This window comes from Pseudopodoces humilis, chromosome 28 (assembly GCF_049639895.1).
Source record: "Pseudopodoces humilis isolate 2021_Gansu_Grassland_sample_001 chromosome 28, ASM4963989v1, whole genome shotgun sequence".
Taxonomy (NCBI): domain Eukaryota; kingdom Metazoa; phylum Chordata; class Aves; order Passeriformes; family Paridae; genus Pseudopodoces; species Pseudopodoces humilis.
The window spans coordinates 3,012,059-3,031,764 of NC_142227.1; the positions used below are offsets into that span (position 1 = coordinate 3,012,059).

Consider the following 19,706-nt stretch of genomic DNA (forward strand, 5'->3'; position numbering starts at 1 on the left):
GAAGCAGCATCTCAGGTTTGGGCAGAATCTGTTCCCTCACCCCCTGGGAATGGTGCATCTGAGCTCTGCTGTGCTCCTTCTAGCACTCTTGTGTAGACTCCTCCATGACAGATGCAACATGTTTCTTCTTCCTCTGCACAGGTGACCTGTCATTTCCCTTTTTCTCCATCTCTGTGCTAGGATTCCTTTTATCTTCCCCCTAATCCTGTTACTCTGGTATATAATTCTCTGTCTGGCTCTGTAAACCAGGTCCTGATTGACAGCTGTTCTGTTTTTCATTTATGTATTTTCATGTCTGTTGTTCTTTACTGCAGCCAGGGTGGTTTTTGTATGTCCATTCATGGACTCCAGAAGAGACTGGATTTATCTTTCCTTCTAAACAGACATTTTCTACCTGAGGCACTGGGTCACTTGAGCTGTAACAAAAGCCTAGAGCAGCTTTTGCTGCAACAGCTGATGTGAAAAAGCAGGCTAGGCATGCAAAGGTGCCTGAAAACCTTACTTGCTTTGGTGTGATTTGTCCAAGGTGAGGATTGCTGCTGTTGCCATAAAGCTTTCTTGTTTTAAACATTGCCTTATCATTTGCAGCTTAATTATATTGCAGCTGTTAAAAATGAGAGCAGCTTGACTTGCCATAGGCTTCCCAGCTGATCTGGCTTCCAAATAGATGGCAGAACCCTGGCAGTCTCTGTAAGATATGTTAGCAGAAATTTTGACCAGCATGGGGAGATTCTGGAGGGTTTTAGGGTGAATTTTAGGAGTGGTAACACCATCAAACACAAGACAGCTCTCCAGCCTTGAGACACCTTGCAGCATCCCTGGGTTCAGACCAGGCTGCAGAAAGCTGCAGGCCTTTGTGAGTCCATTTCCATTAAAAGCCTGGATGCAAATTCCAGGCTCCTGGTGGCCCTCAGTGAGTGTTCTGGCAGCTCCACACACAGCTGGGCACAACAGCCAATGCTGCAGAGAGCAGGGTACAGAGCTGTAGCTCTGCTGAGAACGAGAGTGAAAAGGAATCCCCAATCCCTCTGGTTCTGCAGGGACCTCTTTCATTCTTGCCATGACCTCAGCATGAGAGCCAGGTGGGTATTCGTACACAACCAGTATTCTTCATTTTTCTCTCTGCTCTGTAGGATTGGGACCCCTCTTCTTCCCCTGATAACACACTCCCCCTTTTTCCTAACCTGCTTTTTCATGAGACCTGCTGCACGTATCTCCTGGTGCAGGGGCCTAGGTAAAATCACACCTGAGAGATCTGGGTAGGGTTTGAGGCTCTGGCATGTGGGGCACTGTGGGGAGAGGGTAGGAGGAAGGATGGGACTTGGGGACCAGGCAAGAATGCTGGATTGGGCTGCAGTGGGAGCAGAGAGCTGTGGCTGCCCTGGCTGTATTGTGTAGTAGGGTCACCTCTCCACTCACTGCTGCCCTCCCTCCGCAGGATCCAGGGCAGGAGAAAAGGGGGATGGCAGAAAGCTCTCAGCAGAGACTACACAAGGGGAAGCAAGGCCAGGCTGTGCCTGCATCACGGTCCTTTTCACAAGCACAGGCTGGCATGCTCAGTGGAGCTGAGCACCTGACTCTGCTCTCTCGGCAAACAACCCGGCCAGCACCCCCTCCCTCTTCCCAGCACGAGGGCGCAGGAGTGTATTCATCTTCAGGGACACTGGGGCAGCGTGACAGGCTGAAATGTGTGCTGTGACGACAAAAGCCGTGCACGCTGCAGAGGGAATGCTCTGTAGGAGATGCAGGCAGAGCGTGGCTGTGGGCGGCGGAGCAGGGCTGGGCGGCATCCCTGCAGCACAGGATGGAGCTCGGGCTGCGCCGAGCCTCAGCGTCACCCTGGCGTGACAGAGGTGACACAGCCCGCGGCCACCTGGGCCGCGCTGACATCCCCTCACTGCCTCACGGCATCTGCCGGAGCTGGAGAAAACAGTGGGAGAGCAATCCAGAGCCTGACACGGGGAGGGAGAGCTGATCCCGGTAGCAATAATGGCTGCTTCGACATGGATACACAACCAGCTCCTGACCATCTGGCACGGTCTGACACAGAACCGGGCTGGGGATGCCTCCACCAAGCCCCAGTGAGGAGGGAGCTGAGCTGCTCGGAAGAAAGGGGATTTTCCCTCGAAGGGCAGGGACAGAGATGAGTCCGGGGTTGTAGATCTGGGCCGGTCTATGACTTCCCCTTCCAGCCAAATCCCCTCTGGCCCTGGTGCTCGCCGCTGGGTCACGGCCGCGTTGCAAAATTTTCTGCCTTAAATAATCTCTTCTCCTCCAAACCCTGGTGCTGAGGCACCGAGAAAATGGGGCGAATGCTTATTTCTGACACGGATGTGGAGCGGCTCTGCCTTCGTGGGTGCTCACAGCTCTCCCCTGTTCCCTGGGCCCTCAAAACACAGCTCTTCCCTCGCCCGCGGCCATGGGCATCGCGGCGGTCACTGCCGCCTTCACAGCCTTCACAGCCGGCCGCTCCCGAGTGACGCTCCAGGGCCGTTCCCCGGGCCGTTCCCGGGCCGTTCCCGGGCCGCTCCGGTGCCTTCCCCGGTGCCCCCCGCTCCTGAGGGCCCGGCAGGCGGCGCGGGGCCCGGCAGGGGGCGCTGTGGCGCGGCTCTTTGTGGCGCCGCGGCGGCGGCGCTGGCGGCGGGGCCGTTCCCGCCGCGCTGCCTCCCCCGCCCGCCCGCCCGCCCGCCCGCAGCCGCGCCGGGCGCGGGGCATGGCCAGACTCACCGAGGGCGAGGCGAGGAGGCAGCCGCCGCCGCTCCCGCCAGCGCCGCAGCCGCCCCCGCCGCCGCCGCGCCGAGCCTCCCCCATGAGCAGCAGCGGCGGCGCGGAGCCCCCGGCGCAGCCCGACAGCATGAAGGACCTGGATGCCATCAAGCTCTTCGTGGGGCAGATCCCGCGCAACCTGGAGGAGAAGGACCTCAAGCCGCTTTTCGAGCAGTTCGGCAAGATCTACGAGCTCACCGTGCTCAAGGACCGCTACACCGGCATGCACAAGGGTGAGCCCGGCGCGGCGCGCACAAAGGGGCGGCGGGCCCGGGCTCGGTCCACGCGTGACCCACCGCGGTGTGCTGTTCTCCCACACCCCCCGCATCCCTCAGCGGGGGCTGGCGGTCCCCGATCCGCTGCCCGGGAACGCGTCCGCATCCCCAGCGGCCACGGGCGGGGTCCGGCATCCCCCCGGCGGAGCCCCCGGCCGCGGGCCGCTCCCCGCCGGCAGCCCGGGGCCTGTCGCCCCGCGTGCGGTGCGGTGACAAAGGCGGCGGTGGCAGCGTGGGCCGGGCCGAGGCTGCTGCGGAGCGCGGGGGCCGCAGCGGGACCCTGGCCGGGCTGCTGGCCATGCCCTAAGGGGGCTCACAGCGACCCCGGGCAAAGGTTCGGCGCTGCGGTTTTAAAATCCGTGCAACAAAGAATATCGGCCGCCAGTGTGCTGCTGTCAGTGGCATTTGGGGTAGGTGAGGGGCCTTCGTGATGGCGCACGGGGAGATGAGGGGTCTTCCTTCGCTGAAGGACCTTTAGTGGGTGCTGAAAAGTTTGAGGAGGCTCCTTTAGCCTCGCTTATTGTTGTGTTTTTATACTGAAGAGCTGTCGCGTTCGGCGTGGTAGCTCCGTTCAGTGGAGCGGCTCTACCCCACCCCAGCAGGTGTTTGGGATCTTGTGACCAGCGCGGCTCCATCCAGAAGGGAACTCACAGAGTTGTTTGCTGTAGGATCCGAGGGGGTGATGGCAGCCTCGCTCCCTGGCACAGGTAGAACAATCTGCAGGAACCGACAGTGAATACCCTGAAAGCTGTCGGTTCTCAGCCTGGGCTGCTGTGCTCTGAAATGATCTGTGATGGGGCCATGTGTTGGTGCATGCTGGAGGGAGTGTGCCACGCTCAGTCCTGATGCCTCACATTGAGGAGGAAAGGTAGCAAAAATCGAGTGCCTTGGCAACGTGAACCATTCTAGACTGAGCAGAGAGGGAAGAGGACAAGATAAAAACAAGTGTATTTCCAAACAAAAGGCCAAATCTAACTCCAGCACAAAAGGAAAACACTTTTTCATTGAAGCCTGGGAGGGCTGGGCTGGAATGAATTTAGCTGAAGAAGTGTGTCTGGTTGTGAGTGAAAAACGAGGATGCCATGTGCCTGTGTGTCTCTGTGTGCAAGGAGCTGCATCCAAACCTGCTGCCAGGGGATGGTGAGTTGCAAGGTTTCAAACCCAGCAAGGAGGAGAATGGGCCAAGGCAAGAGACAATTGCACATTTCATTCCAGTTGACATCTTAAATATAGACTGTGTGGTCTGAGGTCAGCTTCCAGGCAGGAGACAAATTCTAGGGATCTGCTTAGATATGGAAATTAGAGGGGACAGCAGTGGTATTAGCCAGATGTGTGTGATACTAACTTGCTGTTAGAAGCAGGATTTCTGCAGTGAAATAAATACATCCTTTTGATTCTAATATTTTTTATTGTTTTTTAGTGAATGTGGGTGTTGTTGGTCAGAGGTTGTTCTGTTCAGAAGAGGCAGTTGAGATGTGAGGTTCTCTGGTGGTTGTTGTGGGGTTGTTTCCACACCCCTTCAGTTCCCTCTGCCCCTCCCTGTCCTGTTTTGTACAAAGTGAGAGGCTGGGATTCCTTCCCTGGTGGCATGAGTTTGCATGTAGATCCTCAGCCTGTTTTGGGAACAGCCTCTCCAAAAGAAGTCATCCCTTCACAAGGAAGTGTGTGGGGGTTTAGCGTGCAGTGAGGCAATGAGCTCCACAATCCAGCCCACCGTGATGCCTGATCACTCCCATGTACCAGTTTTGGCTGCAGTGGCTTGTGCTCCATGCAGGAAGGCCATGGTGGTGAGGAGCTGCTGCTGGCATCAGCAGGCCTGGAAGGTGCCAGGCTGACCCAGGAGCTGCAGTGGCCTGGAGCACTGTCACAGCCCCTGAGCAGGGGACACTTTGGCTGCAAGCTTGTTCCTGCACTGTGCAGGAGCCACCTTTCTGGGGCAGTTCTAACAGCAGACTCAGTTTTCTCTCCCCATGTTCCTGATCCGCAGTGAGATGCAATTGACAGCTCACATGCAGCTTCCATCTGCTTTTTTCCCTTTCTCTCCCCAAAGGGGAGGAAGCGGTTGTGTGAGAAGCCAGCACTGCTGGTGAAGCCCAGTGTGTCCTCTTGTGTTCCCTTGCAGCTTGACATGGAGCTGAGCAGCCACCTCTGCCTCCAGGGAGGAAGAAAGGGTGGAAAAGGCCTACCAGGGGCTGGAGGATGTGAATGGAGCAGTGTCCAAGAGCTGGTCCTATATGGGTGCTGAGAATGGATGAATTCAGTGGAGGCAGAGGAGAACCTTAGAGATCTAGAAATGTGAACTCTGCTATGAAATGGTTTTGTTAGTACCTGACTAGTCATGTCTCAGCAACCTGGCTACTGGTAGCTGATACTGTTCCAGCCTAATATTATTCATGAGGCAGTTTTTCTATTTATGTTAATCACAGATACATTTGCATGTTAATGGCAGTGTTTGTCTCAAAGCTAATATTTTCATGGGAAGAGCGGGGAGGTGTTTGAACAGGCTTTTGGAATGGGTCAGGGGAGGCTGAGTGGGAAGAATCAAGTGGAAATTTTTGGCCTTGTGTTCCAGGATTAGGCAGAAGGCAGTTCCGTCACAAGTGTCAGCTGGATGGGTTTCCTAGGAGTGCTCATGGTAGGGAAAGTGGAACGATTAAGGAGTGTGAGATACCAAACTGAGCTGCAGGGGAATATTCAGCAGGGGCAGGAGCAGCCCTCTCACAGGCCTATGGACAGAGAGGTGGCTTTTCCAGAGGGCAAGCATACAACAATACCTTCAGCCCAACTTGCCTCCCTGGCAGCTCAGTTTTGACTCAGCTTCTGCAGGCTTGTAGATTAGCTCCCCACTGACTCCATGCTTCCCCTGCTGAAGTATTTAATGTGATTTCTGATGCTAAGCAGAATCTAGAGATCACTCCCTCCTGCGAACCAGCAGCCTTTTCTTGCTCAAGGCTTTAGACTGCTGATGTGTGGAGTAATATTTAGGATCTGAAGGGACTGTAAATTTCAGAGTCAATGTGTAGTTTGTAGGGAGGATCAGGCACAGAATATATATAATTTTTTATGTAGTCTCTTGCAAGTGGAACTAGGCTGGGTTCTGCTTTCAGGGAGCTGGAGCCTGTGGAAGTGGGGTGGTACCACAGATGCTGATGGGACATAGAGGGATCTTTGGCAGAATGATGGTGGCCTGGCTTTGCAGACAGTGTTCTGGGTGCTGTCCTGTGTCCCTGTGCTGGGAATGGGTCATTGGCTGCCCAGGGCCTGGGGCCTTCCAGGCTGACGCTTCTTAACACCCTGAGCGCTTTCTAGCACCACGTCCTGTGTCTCAGCAGGCACTGCTGACTTGGTGTGAGAAGTGCCCAAAGGGGCCTGAGCCTGTCTGTCTGAGCTTGCTGTTAACTAAAGCAGGAAATGTGGAAGTGAGAAAACCAAGTGAGAGTGACAAGCCCTTCTGTATCTCTGTGGACATCTCTTCACTCTTGAGCAGATCCTTGGGTGGCTCTGTCAAGCTCAAAGTTTTAAGAGCCCAAAGAACCCATGAAAGACATTGGTGAGCAGAATCCTGTCACAGCATCCCAGGAGTAGCTGCAGAGTTAGTGTGTGAGAGATAACAGCTCTTCAGGAAGGAAGTTTATTTTCCCCAAATATTTGTTTACACAGGCTTAGAGCATAGTGTTTCTGCCAAACCTTTTAATGTATTTCTGACCAAGACTTTGCAAAGAGAATGGAATTGACAACTACACTCTACCTCCAAAACACCTGGTTGTGAAAGGCAGTAATCATTTTTCCAAAAGACGTGGCTGACATCTTTAGCTCCCTCTTTTCCAGAGCCAGTACAGCTTCCCAGCTTCCTGCTACTGGGGCAGTAAGACTGAGAGGAATGTCCTCAACAATCAGAGGCATGAAGATCTTGGGGACAGCAGTGGACCAGGCTGTCCTGTACCTGTAGCCCCAGTCCAGACAGGACGTTAGAGGCTGCCTGAGTGCTGCTTCATGCTTGGGTGAAGATAAGGAGCACAAGTGGCTTCTGCTGAGCAAATACCCATATCCTTGTAAAGCAGAGCAGCAGTGGGGGTTGCCCTTGGGTTGGAGTTGGAGTGAGGCATCTTCAGGCTGCAGTTACAGGATGTTTCTGTCTCTGGAAGCTGCTGTCTCTTGGTACCTGAGCTGCTAAAAGATGAATAATGTTACTGCCTTTGCTGTAGGGATGAGAAGGATCAGAGGGCTCTAGGGAGGGGATTTGTGGCACTTTTTCACAGTGGTGCTGGTGGACATAGGTGTTGCTGGCCTTTACAGATCACTGATCTGACATGATAACAGCACCTCCTTGTGTGAGGAGTGTCTCTCTTTATCCTCAGTAAGTGGTGTGTCTTTGTCCAGTTCCCATTTTTAGCTTGTCCTCCCGTGGACTGGGGTTTTTGAGTCTGACAGTGTGCTTTGCCTCAGTTTTGACATTCCTGAGTACTGGAATATGGGACTCGAGGATGGGGTTTGCATGGTTTTATTTATGTAGACATAACTGCTCCTATTGGAGTTTTCTTAGGTTGGTGGCTGATGCTCCTGAGACAAGGATGATGCCTTCACTGCACGTGGGCATTGTACCAATGCATTGAAGCTTTTAGTGGAATAAATTGCTTATTCCCAACTGCTGACTTCAGAGTTTTGTGAGCTAAACCTGGCCCAAATTATCTTAGAATGAGTCTTGTATGACTTGCAAAGCAGCAGACTGGAGCAGCAGGTGGAATTTGGTATCTGTGTTTGAGGCCTTGGTGACCAGGCCTTCAAATCCATTAGAAATAGATTATAGAGGTTTCAGAGTCTGATCTCTCTGGTTATAGAGCTGCTTTTGAGGCTTGATGTCAGAGCAGTCCGTGGGAAGAATGAAAGCCAAGGGGAGCTCTCCCACCACAGCAGAGCCAGCTGCAGTTGCCAGGAGCACTGAAGTTTACCTGCATTCTTCCTGGCCTCACTGCATTTGTTAAATTACCTGTTGGTCCCATATCTGACTTTGGTGCAGCATTCTTGGCTCAAAACCTGGGCAATAAGATTTAATGACCTCTTAGAGATATCTAGTGCTTGTGTGCTGTTCGTGGGAGGTTTTTTCCACTAGCAAGAGGTGTGAGGACAGATATGATGTTACCTGCAGCAGCTTCATGGAGCTGGGATGGAAGAACAGGATAATTATGTTGCTGTGGTTGGGACTGTCCTGAGGAGCTGGCTTCTGCCTGGCCTAAGGGTGTTGTGAACCATGGAGTCACACTGGAGTAGAGGGGAGACATCCATACAGCTCCTGCACCCACCTTTGGATCCATGGAGAGCAGCTTTGGAATACCCCAAGCCAGGCACAAGAGTGTGGAGGCAGAAAAATGGGCCTCTCTGGCCATAAAAATGCATCTGCAGCCCCTGCACAGCAGTGTAGACAGGGATATTCATCAGCAAACCAGAGGGACTTGTCCTGTCTTTGCTTGGGATGTGAAATGCTACTGTGGATGGGAGGAGGATGAGTGAGGGGGTCAGATGCATTCTGAGTCTATTCTCCAGTGATTTGCCTACCCTCATCTGAAACAACTCAAGTGACGGAGCTCCAGGCACTTCCCTGGGGAGATCATTCCACAGTCTAAATCTCATTCTGCTAGGAAATGTTTCTTGATAACCAGCCAGATTTTGCCTTTGCTTATTCTTAGCATCAGAGCACCCAAAGATGATCCCTCTTCTTCCTGGAGGGGCTACAACTCCTCCCCTCCTCCCTTGGCTCCAGCACTCATCTGAGATGTTGACTCATATCTTGACTAAGAATGTCAGGATCTGGCCTTTTCTCTATGCTTTTTAGCTGGCTTCTTAAATTGGCCCTTGCAGAATGCACGCTGCTCTGCTGGGCTCTGTGTTACCCTTGTTGTGTGTATGTACGTTGGTGTGTGTTTGTGTGCATCATACAGCACACAAGGCCAGGCCTCTCCTGCTAGAGCTTTCCCTGATTTGTGAATCTGGATCACGGAGCTTTTCTATAAGCCTAAAATTACAGATACTTTTCTCCTTTCCTTGCTTCTTTTCTTTCTTTAGTCGGTAATCATGCTGCTCCTTGCCTCTCTCCTGATCCTTGTATTTGGGGCTGTTTCTGCCACAAACAAGATCAGCTTTCCTTTTGCTCTCCCATTGTGTTTCACCTTGTTCAACACCTGTGTCAAGCCCTGTTGATTCACTGGGACCCTTTTTCAGCTCTTAATAGATTTTAGATGTGGTCTGCAAGTCCTTTAACGTTGTTTCTTTGTCTTTTTTTTTTTTTTCCACGGAGCTTTAGACACATCCAAATTATGTAACATTTGTGTTGATGTTCATCTGCAATTGCCTGTCTAACTTGACACTCGCTGTATCTGCTGCAGGTTGTGCATTCCTCACATACTGTGCCAGAGACTCTGCCATCAAAGCCCAGACAGCACTGCATGAACAGAAGACTTTGCCAGGGGTAAGTCCCAGTGAATTGTCTGGAGTTGATGCCATGGGCAGGATGATGGGGAATTTTCAGGGGAGGGAGCGAGGGCGAGAGGTGGCTCAGATCAATTTTCCTGCTTGTGGAAGAGGAGGGTGTTTCAGGGGTTAGAGCAGGGATATGGGAGTGGGAGCACAGCACTGTTCTTCAGAGCTGCTGTTTTTTTTCTCTGGCCAAGCCTGTTTCTGTGCTGCTCTTTGCTCTCTGTGGTGTGGCAGGACACCTTCAGCTTTCCTTGTCACTAGGGAGTTGTGGGCTTTGGGGTGAAGTGTGTGGGTGCACAGTGGGTATTGCTGAAAAACTCACACGAGATAAGATACCAGAGCCTTTTTCCAGGTGTGTAGAACCTCCTGGTGCATCCAGCTCTACTCTGTCATTGCCCTGCAGGGTGCCTGGACAGAGCTCTGATGCAGTGGCTGAATTGGATCAGCCTCTCAAAAATAAAAAAATACACTTGCCACATGCTATTGTTTGGAGGATAAATGGGTTATTTAGGTCAGAGGAGGATTGCTGGTCTGTTCCTGGGTCTTGCTCACTCCATAGCTGGTCTTGGGAGCAGAGTTCAGTGGAATTTGAGGGAGGCTGGGCATTGTGGAACAGGTCCCTCCTTGCCTGGCAGTCCTCTGCCTCCCTGGGACCAGCTGGAGAGCTGAAAGAAGTTCTGGATTGTTGCCCTTCCCATTTTGGTATGATTTAAGAGCTTTGACTGGGCAGTTCCCTTGCTGTACTGAGGGGGTTGATCCAGCACATTGAAAGGATTCATTTGGAGGTGAGTAGGAGGAGGAGTTGGGTACTTATAGATAGAAGCTCACAGGAGGCCCTGAGTGCTCAAGGCAACAGAACAATTAATGTAAACCAGGGGTCTCTGGAGGGTGGTTAGGAATTCTTAACCATAACATTTCCTCTTTAACCCATACAGGTCCAATGAGTTTCCCTCAACTCTCCCAGCTGCCCTCAAGACCTCCACACACACATACACATCATTTTCTGTGTTTGTTTACCTGTGCCTTTTTTGCATGGGCCTGTGCTGGTATCTGAGTGCTGAAAAATGCATGTGACTTAATTACCACTTAACAGGATCCTTAACTCAGAACAGCCAGGGGGAAGAGTACAGATAACCAGCACAAATCTGCCTGAGTTATTTTTGTGTGATGGGAAACGGTTGGATTTTTGAACTGAAGCACTGTAACCTCATGTGTTGGTCCAGGGCAGAGCTGACAGTGTTTATAAGAACAAGTCAAAGGATGGAGGAGCAGTTGAAAGGAGTCATGGTACAGTGCTGTTAATGCAGGGGGGAAGTCAAACGTGTCTGTAAAAAATTATTCATGTGAGGCTTGGTGAATTCAAGGCAATCTCAGTTTTGCTACAGTTCTACATCAGGGATTTGTTGCATGTTTCACAATGTTCTCTACTGTCTGTGCTCTCAGGGGTTGTAGAGAGCTGCATGGAGCAATGTTTAAAGCAGCAATTTATCTATGATGTGGTGATCTAAAGGCTTTTTATGTTAAGGGAGGTGTAAGACACTGCCTGGGAACAGTAAGAAGTCTGTGGTAGGTGAGTACTTTTGAACATACTTGTCTGGAGACAGTTAATGAGCAGTGTGGTGTAATTATGTTTCAGGATTAGGATGAAGATGAGCTGTGCTGCATTTGGAGCTGTCTATTTTCAGGCTGCCAATATACCACTACATCACATTTAGTTTCTCTTTTGTTCAGTCCCTCGGTGACCGAGAAGGCAGGATTCTCTCTCTCTTTGGTCATTTAGAGATGGTTACTTAGCATGGACATGGGCTGGGTGAGCTGAGGGAGCTTTCAGCCATGGTTTGCTGTTGTCTGTGTAGCATCACCTGTCCTTGTGGCCCAGCTGATCACAGGCATCACTTTGGAAATGAATCAGACAGGAGGGCCAGGCAATCGCTTCCCTGTTCTCAGAACAAGGACATAAAATTTAATCTCTGGGTCATTTCACATCTGGGTCATCTTCTGGTGATCTCTGGGGCAAAGCCTATCCCCAGGAGTTTAACCAGGGCCCCAGCACAGGGCAGAGCACAGAATGTACTGATCACACCACTGAAATTTCAGTCAATGGGCTGATAAACAACTGATTTCTTGTGCATTTTACCCATACCCTTTCTCTGTATTGCACATAGCAGGAGAAGAAAGAAAGCTGAAGGCTGATGAAGTGTGGGGTGACACAAACTGTCACCTGAAGGCAAGGCCAAGCCTCAGCAGGTTTACAGACAGCAAGGGATCAAATTGGCAGAGGAAGGATCTTGTGCTGATCCTACACTTGCTGTTGTACCACCAAGCAATTGCAGCTGCCACAAGAACCAAAGTACCTTCCTTTGTTGGTCTCAATGCAGAGAGCTGTGGTTGAACTCAACAGTTCATGAACCTCAATAGAGACAAATGACTTTCTTGGTCTAGACTGAGGATTTGGTAAGGACAGAGTTTGAAACTCTGGATTTGCTATGGTTTCTGAGATACTCTTAGGCTGTGACTGGGCTCTCTTCCAGGCTGTCACTGGGTCAGTCTGGGCCCACAGAGGTGTTGCTGAGGTCTTCCAGGTCTGATGTCAGCAATGTCAGCCCACCTGCAGGGTCACGAGTGCAGTGTAGCTTACTTAAGCTTTTATATATAGTTATATTTTAGGTTTTCCACATAAGTCAGTAGGAAGGAATCACTGTGGTCTGTATTTATTCTTGTGGCATTTGGGGCAAGTTCTTGTGTGAGGTCAAAATTCTCTTTTGTTTCTGAATTGGGTGCTGTTGGATGTATGGTAACTAAATGGAATTTAAACTCTAAAAAATTTATTTTTTTGACAGTAAGGCTCAGTATCTTTTTCTGACGTAGACAGAATTTTGGCTTTTACATTCTTTTATATGGGCCAGTGTGCTCAGGCTGTAAAGCAACAAGACTGTCATAGAATCATCAGGTTGGGAAAGACCTCTGAGATCACTGAATCCAACTATTAACCCAGCACTGCCAAGTGCACTAAACCATGTCCTTAAGTGCCACATCCATACATCTGATGGTGACTCAACCAGTCTCACCTGTACACCTGCATATTGTATTATCTAACACACCTGTGCTGCCCCCTGAGCTGGTGAATTGTTCAAATCAGGCCTTGAAGGCTTTTTCCTAAATCCAGTGTCCTTTTCAGCTGCCAGCCAGCCCAGCAGTGCTGTGTTTCACCTTCTCCCCACTCCTCCCTGCCTCAGTGAAATGATATTATATCTCAGTAACCCATGCCTTTGATTCGTGATTGTGCCTTCACTTTGCTGAGTTCTGAAAGGAATTGGAGAGGTTATTAATGACACACAGTGATCACACAGCAAGTTAAAGCCTCTTGCTAAGTGAAATTTGAGGGAAAAGCATCCAGCTTTTCAATATTTCGCAGAAACGCTTTATGTCTCTTTTCATTTGCAGCCAGACAGTTGCAAATTACATAAAATTGCTCCTGAAGAAGAAGAGGAAGAAGAATAGAGGGAGGAAGTGGAGGGGGGGAGGTTTAAAAAAGTAATTCTTTTGGCAAGGTACAGTTACAGTTTTATTTCTATGCAGAACAAAGAAAGGCCTGCTGAAAGGTAGGCAAGTAAGTGGCAGAAATTGGTATTGATCCAAGCTGGGAATACGGGCAGTTTAGGAGCAGTGATGAGGGTACTGAAATGTGGCTACATCATAGGGAGAACTCATGGATGCAGGGACACAGGAATGGAAAATTACAGAGAGCAGCAGCATGAGAGCAGACAGAGGCTCTGGGAATGCACCAGGGGTTGAGAAGCTGCAGCACTAATTCAGGTGGTTGGGCACCAGCATTAGTGCAGAGACCCAGCACAGCTCGAGCAGAGGACATCCCTGTGGGTAGGCTATGTCCTGTGCTGCCAGGAGCAAGGGCTCACCTGGGCCATCTGCCAGGATCCACAGCCTGTAGTGGTAGGAGGGAGCACAGGTGACTGGAGGGACTTTGGTGGAGAGGGCATCTCATTCTTCCCTCCCCTCTCATTTGTGCAATGCTGATGTAAAGCCAGCTTGGACCAGTATTTCTGAAAGTTTCAAGTCGTCTAAATGTTTGGCTGAGTTTTGAAGCTGGGCATCACTTGTTAATCTTTGCAGCTTGAAGCCTTGACCAGGGCAGGGTGAAGTTTTTCCCATGTCCATCCTGCAGGTTTGATAGACAATACCAGCAAGTTCCTGAGAGCCATGCAGCATTATCAGAAATACAGAGAGCATGCCAAGGCTATCTCATGGAAATGGCAGCACCAGGCCATGAAGGTGCTGGGCTAAAGCAGCCCCTGGGCAAGAAGCAGCAGAAGTGCCTGTTCAGTGCAGAGGGAATTGAAAATACTTGTGCTGTTGAGGGTTTGGCTTGAGGGGCTGAGAAGTCTCAGTGAGGCAAAGCAGCTGCCCAGTGAAATGCCTACATTGAAGAGCAAGCTGCCAAGGCAGACAGTGCCTCCTGTTCCCTGTGGAATTGGAAGAACGGTGAAATCAAAGATCAGCACCCGTTCCCACGTGCTGACCAGGTGGACACATGCAAGCTCTGTCTTGTGCACAAGGGGTCTTCCTTTCTCCAGAGAAATTGCTGCCCTTTGCACAGCCAGACCCTGGCATCTCCTTGCAGGATAAACTTTGACTTTTGCCTCCCAGAGCTGGGTCTTCCCTGGTGATCTCGCTGTACTGTGCTTGTGGGCTCACCTGTACCTGCACATCAGCCTACACAGACCTTGGTCTTTGCAAAGGCACCATCCTCCTGAGTGAGGCTCCTCATTCCCACCTCCGTGGGGTCATCTGGGGTGTGTGCCTGCACACAAGTGTTTGTGAATATGGATATAGATGGGATCATAGGATAATTTATGGTGGAAGAGACCTCTGGGGATTCTGCTCAAACCCTACTCAAAGCAGTGCTGACTACCCCAGATCACTGAGGGCCTTCTCCAGATGAGATTTGACTGTCTCCAGGGGCAGCCTGCAGTCACCTGGGGCCTCTTTTGTAGTCTGCCAGCACCCCTAAAGGGAAACAACTTATATCAGCCCAGAACTGGCTCAGGGGATTCATTTGATGGTGCTGGGGCTTGGGCCCGTTTTGGGTGGATTTTCCCGTGGGTGCGTCAGTATCGCTGGAGGTTTTGCTCTGCTCAGATTGTCAGTGTTGGTGGTTGCCAAGGGAACTGGCACAGCCGCTCTGTGTGCAGTCAGAGGGTCCCTGTGCCTGGTCCCCTCTGTTACATCAGCAGAGATGTCTTTTCCTGGCCACTGTCATTCCCCTGCCATGGGGCAGGAGAAGGGCATGGCTGCAGCAGCCCAGTGGCAGCCTGTGAACCTGCCAGCACAGCCAGGCTCTGCAGAGCTGTTGTGTCATCAGCTCAGACAGTGCTGCCCCAGGCTCTGCCCTTCCCTGGTTTCCTGGGGTCCTTGGAGGCTGCAGCTTGTGCACAGAGAAGCACCTGAACGTGCTCGCTGGACCAGTGGTGCACCAGTGGGCACAGGGAAAGGCACAGGGTGCTGGGCGTCCTTTCCAGTGGAAATGTCAAAGCCAGCTGAGTGTGTGCTCCCAGCTTTTCCCTGTGCAGCTTTTTTACACTTGCTCAGGATAACTTGGTGACCCATCTCACAGCATCTTGTAAGGCTTTTTGCAGGCCTTAAGCCCTAAGCATTCCTTAGGCCTGCTAAACACTTTCTACTTCAGTGGGAATGACAGATGTGACAATCTTGGGCAAGTCTCTGAAGCAAGATGCTGAAGAAAGATGCTGCAGCTAACACAGGACTGTGGGTCTGAGTACCCAGCTGTGCCTGGGTCCTCAGGCCCATGGCTGTCTGGAGGCCAGAATGATCTCTTGTGGTCTTGATGAACTTTCTAGATGAGTTTTTGGGTTTTCAGTTCCATCAGTTGTCCAACAATCTTCCTTGCTTATGCAAAAAGATGTAGCTGAGCCACAGGCAGAAGCTGTGTGGTTTGTACTCTGGGATTCACATCCTGCTTCTGCCACAGACTTTCTGCGTGATTTTCATCACCACATGCCTCGATTCCTCCACCTGGAACACACTGCTCATAATTATCCTTGTCTCCTCCATAGTGGGATTGAATGAGGTGAATTCCTAAGCAGCCTGTAGAGCTGTGCCAGAACCTGGTACTAATGTTGCTTGTGTTTCTGTATGAGACAACCCCTCTTTTCTTAGGGAAGGATGGTTCTCCTGGACAGGACTAAGGCACACTGAGATGTCAGAGGGAAAATGCAAGTAGGATACTTGAGCACTGAGACTGGCACTGATCCATCCCTGCTTGGATTCCCAATCAGAAATGGAATCCAAATTAACAAATTAGCATTTAGATTTATGTGCTCTGCCCAGTTAGAAGTGATTACGATCATTCAGGCAGGGCATTTTTAACTGGCCAGAGGAGGACAAGCCCATAATTTGTAAAGTGAAGAGCCCAGGACCTACTTCTGCCAATGGCCTTGGATGCCTTTTGGTTCCTGACATCCCAGAGGAGCCAGCCTGCATTGTGTTTCATACACTGTGCTTCTGACCTTCTTAACACTGTGAGGTTCCCCTGCATTGCACCTAAGGGGCTATTTTACATCACTTACTTGTAATTAATAGAGAGGCTTGCCCTGCTGTCCCAGGGGGCTTTTTCCCTCTATCCAGCTCTTGCAGTTTGAAAGCTGAAGAAGGGGGATCTGGGAGTCTTCTCCTTGAAGAACAGGGCTCCCAGATTGCTGAGCTGACTGACAGCTCATGCTGGGCACTGATTAAACACGGGGAGCCAGTTCACCTCCAGAAGTCTTTATCTGGGGTTTATTGAGAGAAGTGGTGCATTTTGGCCTTGGTGAAACCAATAGCGAAGCTTCCTCTGACTTCAGGAGTGTCAGGATGTTTCCTAAGAGCCTTGACCTCAAGAGTGCTACAAAGGTGGGGAACATTTCCTCAAAGCAGCGGGGAAGCCCAAGCAGAGCAGGGTTCCCTGCTTCTCTGTGCTGCCCAGATCCTGGGATTGGGGTGGGATGTAATCCAGACACTTTCAGCAAGTCCTCTCAGTTTGCCTCTTCCCTGAAGTCCCTGGGCTCCTCGGGGCTGCAGTGACCATCCCTGTGGGTGTCTCCTTGCTGTTCTCAGAAGGCTGCACAGGATGTGGCTGCTGTGCAACACTCCTGAGGTCAGGATAGCCTCAGCCCCATCTGGCTGCCCTGTAGCTTCCCACCAGGAACCCCTCAAAAAGCCAACGAGGGCTGCAGGCTCCTGAGAGGGAGAGTGGTGCAGGTAGAGAAACATTGTCTGTGAGAGCTGTGAGCAGGGGAGGGACAGCTGTGTTTGGGAAGCTGTGTATCCAGCCAGGAGGGAAATGGGAGCGAGAAGCTGGAGCAGGGCAGTAGGAGCTTTGCTGCCCATCTGGTGCCCACTGCTGCTCCGGAGGATTTCCTGAGTGCAGTGGGTCATGGAGCTGACAGCCCTTACAGTGTCACCAGCAGTGGGTAAGGAGGACCCTGGAGTGTGAGGGACTGGGGCAGGACACATTTGGCCCATGGTGTTCTGACAGCATGTGCTAAATGTTAATGTGATATTCTTAAGAAATGAAGACTAATAATGCTCAGCTGAATAATTTAACAGGGAAGATGAAGCTCAGCTTGTGAGGCAGGTGCAGGCTCATGAATCATTTGCTCAAATTCTTGATCCTGTACATGTGCTCACCTATGTGTTCCTGTGTGGTAAAAGGCATCCATATCTGTGCATGTGCATCTTCTCCACTCTGGAAGTTTAAGGCAGGCACATCCTGACTGCTGGATTCTGGGCCCAGCTGGGTATATATACATATATAAATACAGTTTTCTTATTCAGGTGTGCAGCCTCAGGTGATGACTGGAGGCCAGGAGAATTTGTACTTCCAGAGTTTACTATGTAAGCCAGAAGTGCATCCTCTCTGCTGCCCTGTTCCTCTCTTTCTCCCTCAAATGGCCGAGGTGAAACTTGACCTCCCCCTACTGTGTGTTCCTGTAGGGGACAGAGCTCTTTGAGACCTGTGAACAAAGTTTAGGATCTCACAGGGACAGTTCTCAAGACTGTGATTGAATTAAAGCTGCTGTGGACTCCCTCTGCTTGATAGGCCTTTGATAATTCGTTAATTTTGGTGGCAACATGAGATTTAGGACTAAAGTGGTGGTGGTGTCCTACTTCATGGAAGCCTCTGGGTGTCCACTTCAGTGCAAGGAAAACCGTGGCTGCCTCAGCTGGGAGACCTGTTTCAAGAAGAAACTGGCAGACAATCCTGCTGCTCTTCTCCAAGCTTCAGCATCTGGACAAATTTCTTGTATCTTGTTTTCTTCTCTTTACCCATCTTCCAGAACAGACGAAGACCAGCCCAGAGACCCGACCTCAGGTTGGTGGGTGTCTCTCAAAGTCACTGGAGCTGGCAAGGCCTCTGGAATTGCCAGCCCTTGACCCAGGGCTTGGTCTGACACGGGCAGAGGGAAAGTCTTCCTGTGCCCACCCCAGGTGCTGTTTCAGGTGGGCAAGAGAGGAGCTGTGGCTGTAGCTGGGGGCTGCAGGGCAGCCCTGCTTCTTCTTGTAGCCCCAGCCAGGAGCTGCCTCTGCGTTTGCACCAGTGCTGACCCACATTGCTGCACTGGCAGTGCCGCCTCTCCTGCCAGGACAGCGTGCTGTGGCCACCTCACCTCACTGGGTCAGTGGCCCTTGGGATGCGCTTGCCCAGGGCAGCTTCGGTCACCACCCCTGGGGTCACGTCCCTGGGATGGGGGAAAGGATAGGGATGGACAGATGGGTAGAGGGGGCCCCTTCCCCAGAGATCATATCAAAATGTCTCTTTTGTGCAAAGCAGAGGGAATGCCCCCAAGAGCTGGTTTCCATGGCAACTGCAAATGTCAGGTTCCATGTGGTGAATAACCGTTTCCATGACAACACCTCCTTTATCCTAGGTGCTGGGAGCTGGAGTGACAGCCCTGTTGGGGGAGGGGACAGGGAGATGGCCTCAGGTACTTAACCTCCCCCTCATCTCCCCCATCCTTCCCTCAGCCCCTGCATCCCTGGGAGGGTGGTGCTGGATGTGTGTGCGCTGCATTTCCACAGCATCCCTGTTGCCCCTCCTACCCCCACATGGCTTTAGGGCTTTGGCTTCCTCACAGAAGCTGAGATCCGAGTCTGTCCCTCTGCCTCCCTCCACCATCAGTTCAATTAGTTTAGCCCTGGTTTTGCATCCTGGGTAGAAACAAAACTATTCCTCGGTGCTGGGGGAGCAGTGGGATGTGACGTGGCCAGCTGCCTCTCCTGGCTCTGCACGGAGCCCTCTTCTGAGCACACATCTGGGCTGCCTGCCCTCTCCCACTCAGCCTGCTCCCACAGCTCTGCCAGCCTCAGCTCATACAGGCAGGGTGCCAGGGACCGTGAGCACTGACAGCAGCCTCTCAGCAAGGAAATTGGAGGCTTTGTGGAACAATCGCTGACCTCAGAGTCCTGAATCCCTGCCCCACATCCCACTCAGCTCAGGAAAGAGGTGCTGGGCCCTTGGTGGCTCCTGGGGGGAGCAGCAGCCTGGAGGCTGGCGAGTTCCAGTGCTGCAAGTGCTGGGGCCATATGGCAGCAGCAGCAGGATATCGAGAGCTCTGCAAATCCCTGCAGCTGATCAAGAATGGGAAAAGGACCTGCAGCCTCTCCCTCTTCCCTAAATGATTCAGCAGGTCTTGGGGTTGTTGTCTGTCAAGGTGCAGCACGGCAGCAGCTTGGCCTTCCTTTGGGGAGCTGCCAGCCCATCCCTGGGGCCATTATCAGCAGCTCCATGATCAATCCTTGAGGCAGGAATTGCGTGGGCCTGCTCCCAGCCTCTGCTCGTCCTGCCTGAGAGCCATCAGTCAGGGGAAGCCAGCTTCACAGCCCCCAGCTGCCAGGCTGTGTGCCATGCCATGCCAGCCTGTCACCTCCTGCTTGGCATCTCTATCCTGTGAGCTGCAAAGCCGCCTCATGAATTTTCTCCAGCTGTTGGGAATGTGGTCTCTGCCTCTGGTTTCTGGGCAGTCTGGCTTAGCCACCACTTGGAGACTGACAGCCCTCCACATATATTGCATGCTGGCTTCTAAACACATTTCAGCTGATGACTTCTGTGGCTTGATTTCATTTTCTGTTTTGTTGCTGTTTTTCCTCAGGGGTTTCCTAAGAGAGGGGGCAGACTGT

The 19,706-nt window shown here is 51.6% G+C and overlaps 1 protein-coding gene across 4 annotated transcripts in view; it reads left to right on the top strand.

The window, feature by feature from the left end:
- The first annotated feature begins 2,713 nt into the window (after positions 1–2,713).
- Positions 2,714–19,706, top strand: part of CELF5 (CUGBP Elav-like family member 5) — a 36,899-nt gene continuing 19,906 nt past the window's right edge. For 2 of the 4 annotated variants that reach the window (XM_088067618.1, XM_014259920.2), the window contains exons 1-2: positions 2,714–2,999; positions 9,422–9,504. In XM_088067618.1, the coding sequence (XP_087923744.1) occupies positions 2,714–2,999; positions 9,422–9,504 (369 nt within the window). The remainder of the gene's footprint in view (positions 3,000–9,421; positions 9,505–19,706) is intronic. The other 2 variants (XM_088067620.1, XM_088067619.1) reach the window with 2 other exon arrangements.